Source organism: Macrobrachium rosenbergii, chromosome 2 (assembly GCF_040412425.1).
Source record: "Macrobrachium rosenbergii isolate ZJJX-2024 chromosome 2, ASM4041242v1, whole genome shotgun sequence".
In the NCBI taxonomy this organism is placed as follows: domain Eukaryota; kingdom Metazoa; phylum Arthropoda; class Malacostraca; order Decapoda; family Palaemonidae; genus Macrobrachium; species Macrobrachium rosenbergii.
Window position 1 is genome coordinate 71621472 of NC_089742.1, and position 10034 is coordinate 71631505.

General features: G+C 44.7%; 1 protein-coding gene across 1 annotated transcript; it reads left to right on the top strand.

The window, feature by feature from the left end:
- The first annotated feature begins 644 nt into the window (after positions 1-644).
- Positions 645-1052, top strand: LOC136843267 (igE-binding protein-like). The gene has a single exon (XM_067111399.1). The coding sequence runs from the start codon at positions 645-647 to the stop codon at positions 1050-1052; it is 408 nt and encodes a 135-aa protein (XP_066967500.1).
- Positions 1053-10034: the final 8982 nt, after the last annotated feature.

Here is a 10034-nt window from a genome sequence, read left to right on the forward strand (position 1 = left end):
TTGGTCACGCACTTGCAAAACAGGGACACGTGGTCTGCAAGGCAACAGCAGCACCTGATCGCCATCTCCGAGTTTGGTTGCACCATCAACTACGTCCCTGGCAAGAAAAACCCAATGGCCGACGCTCTGTCAAGAATAGAGATCAATTCCCTTCACCTCGGCATCGACTACAAAGACCTCGCGAGAGAACAAGCAGCGGACCGAGAGACAGCAGACTACAGGACAGCAGTGACGGCTCTCAAATGGAAAGACATGCTCCTAGCAAACTCTGACACAACTCTCCTCTGCGACACCAGCACAGGTCGCCCATGCCCCCTGGTGCCCGCATCGAGGAGAAAACAAGTGTTCGACATAGTCCACGGTCTCTCCCATTCATCGGGGCTCACAACGGCACGTCTCATGACTAACAAGTTCGTCTGGCACATCATCAACAAGGTCGTCTGCCAGTGGGCAAGGAACTGCATCCCATGCCAGACAAGCAAAACATCCTGGCACACAGAGTCCGGGATTGGCGATTTTCCCCAGACTCGTCGGCGGTTCGGCCACATCCACGTCGATGTCGTCAGGCCCCTTCCACAGTTGGGGGAGCCAGATACCTCCTGATGATCATAGACCGCTCCACTTGTTGGCCCGAAGCAACCCCCATGGATGAAGCATCAACAACATCATGCGCAGAGGCCCTCCTCTCCAGTTGGATGAGCTGCTTTGGAGTGCCAGACAGCATCACTATGGACAGGGGACCTGCATTCCTGTCAGAGCTCTGGGTCTCCTTGGCATGCCTGATGGGTACAACTCTACACAGCACAATGGCATACAACCCCGCAGCGAACGGCATGGTCGAGAGGGCGCACTGCTCCCTTAAAGCAGCTCTCATGGCACACTGCACCGATGAGAGGTGGAGGGAACAGCTGCCCTGGGTCCTGCTGGGTCTCTGCACTGCACCGAAAGCAAATGGCAATGCTTCCCCTGCTGAGAAAGTCTACGGGGAAACACTGGCTGTACCCGGAGAATTCTTCCTGCCGTTGGCGCCGACACCCCCCTCCCAAGGTTGAGGGAACTCGTACAAAGGTTCACACCCTGCCACAAGACCTTCACTGACAGAACCGTCACCTACAGCCCACCTGCCTTACATTCCTGCGCCTATGTCTTTGTCAGGGTGGACGCTCGCTGCCCACCCTTAACTAGGCCCTACAGGGGGCCCCACTGAGTCATCAGGCAGGCAGCAAAGCATTCCTCTTCACATCCACGGGCGGGAGGACCAGCCATCCCCAGGTGTCAACTCCACCCCGCACCCACAGTTCTTCAGAAGCAGGGGCCCACTCCGACTGCCCCAGCGCCTCCATGATTAATATTGTTTCAGCCAATAATTGCTCCTCTAATTATTGTCTTGGGGGGGTTAGTATTTGTAAGGGCAACAAATCGTGCCTCTCCTTCCTTGTGTTTCTCTTTTCAGATGTACGTTAATCATGTCATGTATTTTACCTTTCTTTATTTCAGATTCTTTATGTACCTCATGTTATGTATCATTGTACGACCTGTCTGCCGACATGTACATCTACCTTTTATATGTCATGTAACGAATGTTGTACGTATTTTTATGCTTGCCAGAAAACACAAATCTTGTATGGACGCAGCAGGGGGCCTTGGGTTGTCCGCTACCTTGCCATCTGCTTTTTGTCTTATAAAACACCTGTCGAGAATAATAAAGAATCAATCTCTGTTTTGACATTTCTCTTGAACCTCACAATAGGTATAATGTATGTACAGTAAACTGCCATGTAAGATAGGTAACACCACTTTTGTGGAAAGAGCAGAAAATAAAAAAACTACTTCTCTTGCTTATCAGTGCGCGGTGCCGAAAATGCATTATGACAGCCGTACTTTTAAAAACTTGTGAGGAGGTTTAGAAGTCCTTCTCCTCCTCCTCCTCCTCCTCCATTACTACTGTCGTAGTCCTATACTTCCTGTACCTTCTTGAGATCTTGAATTAAGTGACGAAGTGGTCGGAAGAGGTGTTGAGGTGCCTAGAGGATCCAGGTTGTCAAGAGGTGGCAGAGAGACATCAGATTCCCAGCTGGAAAAAACCTTGCATGTCAACAAAGGGTGCCAAAGTGCTTGCCTGCATTTCTGAGCTGAGCTGCTGAATTATCAAAGAAGTGGATGGTGATGGGCTTGGGTTCAAGAGAGTTAGGGGCCTGAAGAAGCTGTTGAGGGTACTCTGATGACAAGAACAATAATTCTGCTTTTCAGTCACCATCTGTTGCATTTCTTGAATGCCTTCAGCAAACTCCAACGCCTTGGGGAAGGCATTACAGTCGATGTTAGATTCTCCATAATTATGATAAACATATCAAAGGTCATCTTCATGTATTTAGAAGAAGGCAGAATCATCTTGTCATCATCATTCTTTTCAGGGGCTTTCTCCTCTACCCACCTGCAGCAGCTGTCTCACTGTTGAACAGAAGTTGGAGGCCAGGATCACCACCATCATCACCCAGCCACTCCTGTATGTCATCCTTGGGAATGTTATCACCTCCCTTGGTGAGTTTGGCAAGAAAGTCTTCCATGTCAAAGGCCTGGAAGTTGATCATGCCTTCTTCCCCATTCAGGATGCAGTTGCAAATGTGCTCCTTGTTCTGTATGGTGATATGTCTCCAAGCATCTGCCAAGTTGTGGGTGGCAAATTTCATCAGATACCTTCAAAAATTCTCAGACTCCATTCCCTTGCATATCCTAGACTTACTCCTTCTCATCCTCAGACACTGTCATCACCTCCTCCAGGAACTTCCTCTGATATAGCCATTTTGTTGCAAGAATAATACCTTGGTCCATTGGTTGAATGAGTGTAGTTGTATTGGGAAGCAAAAATATGACTCTGATGATATGACCTTTGTCACTAACCAACTGGGCTGTGGTAGTACGCACAGGCATATTGTCGATGAGAAGCAAAGCCTTCACCTGATGTCAAGTAATTCTAAGGTGCTGTGCCTGATGATGAACAATCTCCTTACAAAAGTGATTATGGAATCACTGGGGATTATCCATCAACCCATGTGATGGCTTCTACATATGCAACTATGACTGGTTTGCACTGATGCCCATGAGAAGCATTTTCATATAGAAGAGCAGATGTGCATTGCTTCAAAAGCTGTTGACCAGGTAAATTGTGTTCCTTCTTGTCCACCAAGGTGTTAGTGGAAAAGGAATGAAAAAATAGACAAGTTTTGTCAGCCTTGCAGATTCAACTTAAAACAAGGCCTTTCTTTTTCTTCAAGTCTTTCAGAAGCATCCAAAGCTTCTTGTTGAAAGTGTATGTCAAATCTTGAACTGAAACAGCCAACCATGAAGTCCATAACCCCATGCAGACCTGTGAATTTCATGGCAGCAGCCTTCAGTTCAGCATCACACACACACACACACACACACACACACACACACACACTGGCAGCCCCATGGTGACGATACCAGATCAAGATCGACTGTTCAGCTTCCTCATGAAAAGGTTTCACCAACACCTTGCAGGCCTGACTTCTAGATGTCTTCCTTCCATATGTTGCCTACTTCTTCAGCTTGTCTTTGGCTGATTTGATGTCCTGCAGCTAGACCATGCATTGCTATACTCTTCCATGATACATGCCATTGACCAACCAGCCTCGATCTCTGGACAATTTCCAGCTTTCTTTTGAAGTTTCTGCATCCTCCTAGCCCTCTTAGGAGGTGGTGGGCCCTTACATGTCGCACACAACACCACACACAGCAATATCAGCACCTGCAATGCTACAGTACCACAAAAAAAGCAGTAGGTTGAGGGGAGAGCATTGCAACGCATGATGATACTGTATTAACATCCATCCTGAACACAGATAGCAGCTGGACAAAGGAGAGAAGTGACTTTGCAGTTAAGTGCATTGATACTCTTTTTATGTTGTTATCATGATACATATCTCAATCAACCATTCAAAAGCAAAAAGAAACATAGTGATGTGTAATGACGCACGCATTTTTGCCAATAGTGTGACAGTTTACAAAAAACAAATGCTTGTCCACCTACACACCTTTTACTAGAATATGTCTCGCCCAATTAAAAGCAATAAAAAGTGAAGTGTGATGACATTTCAAGTGACTTTGTGCTTTTAAGCTAATGACATTTGTGAAAGCTCTCAAGAAGTCAAACAGCTGCCTTTCCATTCCCGCCCATCTTGCCTGGCTTTCCCACCCCCAAAACTCTTTCCCCACCCTATCACCCCCAACAATAATGCTTTCTCAGACTGTTTATGACTATGCAGGGTTACAGTGCTTCTTTCCACTAGCTCAGCATTGCCAGCCATATAAAGGTAAGTTTTTTTAACTTTCATGAATTGTGTGTGTGTGTATATACTATATATATATATATATATATATATATATATATATATATATATATATATATATATATATATATCCTATATATATATATATATAATATGCAGATGTACAACAGGGAAAAATTATACACAAGGAGTAAATCTTTACATTATCGGCTTCAAGATTTCAAGCATACTGACATATATAATACGCATTAACATATATATATTGTCACGAAGTGATCAAGTACCTGGTTATTACACAAATATTAAAACCAAAAATTTACCTCACTTCAGCCAGATACCTGAAACCTCATAACAATAATATTACGACTGAACACTCTAAAGGTAACAGTGATCCTTAAAACTTGCTTAACACTTGAAAAATCAACCTAATTTTATAAAGTTATGGGTGAGGTAACAACTGTTAATAAACAAATAAATTAGGGGGAAAAGGGCATCACTCCATCAAACATTATAAATGTTTCCCTGGTTCTAATTCACTCTGATAAAATCAAAGGAGAACGTTACAGATATATCACTTACCTTGTTCACACACACACAGATATCTCTAATCACTGGTGGTCAAAATGAAACACTGTGTTTTTAAAACTTTAAACAAACAAATTTATTTCTAAGTTCAAAAGTTATAATAATAAGAGTTCACAATCTCCATAAGATTTACTATTACTTGATAACAATGCAAGATTTAATTAACTCTTAAACAAGTTTAATTCATAAAACTTTAATTTATCAATAAATTAAGTTAACTGAGCAAAATTCAAATTATTAAGATTTTTTCCAAATGTGAAAAAGAAATCTCAAGAAATGGAAATCAGCACAAGTATTCAATGTTAAAGTATCAACACAATTTTGGATAACACTGCGAAATTATAAACATATGAGCACATAAGAATAATATGAAAACAAGGACATTAAAAATTACTATGCAGCAGAAAATATACCAACAGCAGTTTCACTAAGACAAAGTCTGTTTAAAGATTATATCTATCCCTCAAAAAGATTACATCCACCTTTTAAAAGATCATATTCACCTCTTGTGAGAGAGGTGCGAAATAATGAGCAGGAAGACAAGTACTGCTAGTTTATTGATGAAGCGACCCGCTTATAAAGCGGCATGCTTACTTCTGTGTATAACACAGAGACTGTGGGTACAAAAATTTATAGGTGAGCTGAGGTCAAACTATTTCTCTTCACAAAACAGGACAGGTACATACAGAAAACATAATGATTAACTGTGACTGGTTAGACATAAAAATACTCTGTCATATATACATGGTGCAAGGTCAAATGAACAGATAATAAGTATACAATTGATAATAATGATAATGATATTGTGTCCGTCCAACCCTAGGTCGCACGTGAAGGCACCACAGAAAACGGGATGTTCATTACAGAGAATCTGTTGAGTGGGGACTTTACAATACTCGCCCCCCCCCAGACGTAGGTAATGTCTGATCAAAGCAGGTATCTGCTGGGGCAGCGGAGGGGGCCTAGCTTTCTCGATGCTAGCTGGAGGGGGTGGTCGTCTTCTTCGGAGCCCTGTGGAGGGGTGTGTTGTGGTGCCCTCTTGCTTGGTCCCGGGCTTTCCAGGGGCACCCACGATGTTTTCCTGCAGATGGGGCAGGCTAGGGGACCGCTATCTCCTGTGGGGGCTTTGGGAAGTGCCCCCAACATCTTCCTCCAGAAATGCTGGCTTGAGGCGGTCTATTAATACCCAGTCTTTCTTCCCGTGGATGGCTACCCGGAATGCCTTCCCATTCCTCTCAAGCACGAGGAAAGGCTCCCTGTAGGGCCTGGTTAAGGGTGGCCGTACAGCGTCATCCCTGACGAAGATGTGGGTGGCGGAGGACAGACCGGGAGGCACGAAGGGGGATGTCCTGTTGGTGTATGTCTGCTGTCAGGGGCAAACTTCCCAACCCTGTCGCGGAGCCTTTGCATTGTTAAGTCGTCCCAGTCCTCTGTGATGAGTTCCCCCGGGGCTACGAGGGTCTCCCTGTAGACTTTTTCTGCTGTGGATGGGTCGCCGTTGGCTCTGGGGGCGGTCCTCAGCCCGAGGAGGACCCAGGGCAGCTGGTACTTCCAACTCTCGGAGGTGCAACAAGCCATGAGGGATGCCTTCAGGGACCTGTGGAACCTTTCCACCATTCCATTGGCTGCAGGTTTGTGGGCGGTGGTGCTGTGGTGTGGTCCCCAGCAGGCGTGCCAGGGCGGTCCACAGCTGGGACAGGAAAGTGGGGCCCCTGTCCGTAGTTATGTGGTCCAGGACACCGAACCGGCTGATCCAGCTGGAGATGAGGGCCTCTGGGAGTAGCTGCCGCAGGAGGATCTCCCTCGACAGGCTGATCTCTTTGGGCCTGCTGCTGCTGTCAGTCTCAGGGAGAAGGAGGAGGTCCTGGAGGGCATGCCACGTTTCCAAGAGGTTTGTTTCCTGCCGGGGGTTGATGGCTAGGTTGAGGGCGCGGGCAGCTGTCTCGGAGACTTGCAGGGAGCAGGTCTTGACGGATGCGAGTGGCCTTTAACTCCTGGAAGGTGGCAGGGCTCAATGTTGTCATCACCCACGGGGCGACCTTCTTGTGCATCTCCTCCGGGAGGGCGTTGATGGTGATGTCCGCCTTCAACACCTCGTCGGTCAGGCCTGCCACCCTAAATTGCCCCTCGACCCTGTAGAACCAGGGCGCTGAGTTCTGATGGGTGAATGGCGGCAGCTTTATGCTGAGGGCCACCCTCGGTTGGTCCATCTGGAGGGGCATCGTGCGGGGAGCAGGCACCCGGCATGGAGGAGCACGCTGGGAGGGGGGTTGCTTGAGACGTCTGCCTCCGAGATTTGTATGTGGTTGGGGATGTTTGTGTCCATGCTCATTCCACGCTCTCACTTGGAGTGTGGGGGAACACTCGCATCAATACACACTTGGCAGCGTGCCGTGTGGGTCTGCTAATGACGCCGGTGATTTGCCGACGAGGGTCGGTAACTCCCGAATGCTTTGTTAGAATGCTGTGGTTAGTCCGTTAGGGGTGTGGGTTGGTTTATTGGGCCAAGACTAATTCGCCGTATGGGTCCGTTAATGGCTGTGGGAACCACTCCGGGGGTCACCACTGTGAGAGAGGTGCGAAATAATGAGCAGGAAGACAAGTACTGCTAGTTTATTGATGAAGCGACCCACTTATAAGGCGCGTGCTGACATCTGCGTATAACACAGAGACCGTGGGTACAAAAATTTACAGGTGACCTGAGGTCAAACTATTTCTCTACACAAAACAGGACAGGTACATACAGAAAACATAATGATTAACAATGACTGGTTAGACATAAAAATACTCTGTCACATATATGTGGTGCAGGGTCAGATGAACAGATAATAAGTATACAATTCATAATAATGATAATAATACTGTGTCCGTCCGACCCTAGGTAGCACGTGAAGGCACTGCAGAAAACGGGATTTGCATTACAGCGAACCTGTGGAATGGGGACTTTACACTCTTACCAAAATCATAAGATAATTTTTACCAAAACCACTCCAGTTTCTACCATGGTAAAAAACAAGCAGATAACACATTACCTTATTCCTCTTTGCACTCCATTACACAATTCCTTATTCCTCAGTAAATACTCTTTACAATGCCTGTACAATGCAAGTATTTTTAACCATTCACAAAACTTATATGTGTTGTGGGAGAGTGACCATAACTTTACACCCTTCTATACAAGGATGGGTTGAGAGAGAGGAGAGAAATTGCCACCTTATCCTACCAGCTCCCTATTCTAACTAACTACTCTGTTCCACCAATACCTGCTATGACTCCAAACCTGGGTTGCCAGTTAGTCATTTAAAGAAAGAGGTTACACTGACAGAATCTTAGAGTAAACTGAGTTCCTCTCTACGCTAGAATAAACAGAATCCAGAATTACTTCTTCTATAGAATAAACAGCCTATTCTTGGATTTATTCTCTGGTTCAGAAAGCAATATATGTTTTGCCCCTTATCTGAATGATTGACAGCTAATGTCCTGGCTGGAGACTTGTTCAAACAAACATAGGTCTCTGAACGAGTCTTGGCTATCAACCTGTCATTAGTCCGGTTGCCAAATGGCATTTTGGGGTCGAACTCGGTTTTGTGGTATGGAGAAGGTTTTATTGTTGATTCTGGTGCTCTGACATGTCCTCAACAGGAATCAACTGGGTGCCACTCTAGCACTCTTGGGGAAAAAATTACAGGTCAAAAACAAAATGGCCTCAACGCGGCATGTCGCCAATGCTAAATATCACATATCTTTTTCAGTACTGTTGACAGACATGTGATCTTGGTGTCTGTACCTGTTTTTGGGGTCAAGGAAGTCCTTAATTTTACTAGTTTTGTATTTCAAGGTATGTAGAAAGATATATGATTTAAATTACTGATAATTATATGATATGATAATCTGCATGCTCATTGGTGGCAGTAATTATTTTTTAAAATTCTTTTGTTACATGTCAGCTAAGACAGTATGGTCAAGCATGGATGATAAATGTTTCTTTGATTGCTCCAACATTTCCCCTAACCTCATTAACTCTGGCACTGCTAGAGTACAAACCATCAGAGACTGTAGTATAAGGTGTGATGATGGGCTGATTGATAAATTGCATGGTCTAGATATATCACAAAGAAGAGTAATGACAGCTCTGCAACATAAACAGTAGTACCACCCAAAAGCCAATGCAGATTGGGCACAACGAGATTCAACTTCAAAGAATACTGTGTATTCTGCAGTGAGAAGTGTCTACCATTGGATCCTCACTATCCAGACAGATGGAGAAAAGTATGCCGGTGTTGAACAAAAGGAGACTACAAGCAGAAGATATTACTCACCTGTGATGAACGTAATGATGATCTGGCCAGTAAAGTTCGAGTTAGATTAAGTGGTGCAGTTACAGATTTGCATGCAGCAGGTGCACAGTACCACAATGACTGTTATAAGCGCTTCAGAAGAGCATTGTAGCAACAAGTCACAAGGAGGAGGGCAAATCCCCTATCAAGAGTAACACAACTGACAGAGAAAAACTGAGGACTACACTAAGCACATTCATCCATCCTCTAGATCCTACAAGTCATCCAGTAGGTTTGGTCAACATTGCTAATGGCTTGATATCGTCAAGTAACATGAATGTAGATAGTTCACTCGAGATTGGAAAACAACAAATGAAGGATTTTGAAGCAGGATGGCCAACTAATTTACATGGCCCCCTAAAGAAAAATGTAAAATCAATGACTTCTAACAAGAAGTTGATCAAGATTGGTGGTACACCTGTAATTAATACTGAAATAATATATACAAGAGTTGTTGGCCTTCAGCAGTCCAGAAACTTGAACATCAAAGATGTTCTTACTTATAAATTATCTGTTGTACCATCTGCACTCTTTGATGAAAATGGTGACCTGAGATCACAAGCTAAAGCTACACTCCTAACCAAATTACAAGTTGAAGTATCAAGCCGTCGCATCAACCCTCCAGATGCCTATATCATCAACAGGTGTGCCTTGCTTTGGACTGTTTGTTGTCCATCTAATGGTACTGTTGAAGACTATGTGAAGAACTTCTTGGGAAGCCTCCAATACTATTTACAAATGTGTTATGTACATCTGATCTTTGACAGATATGCACCAAATAGTACCAAGGGTGCCAGTAGAT

Coding starts and splice junctions, on each gene's coding strand:
- LOC136843267 (XM_067111399.1), top strand. CDS start 645: ATGGATGAAGCATCAACAACATCATGCGCAGAGGCCCTCCTCTCCAGT.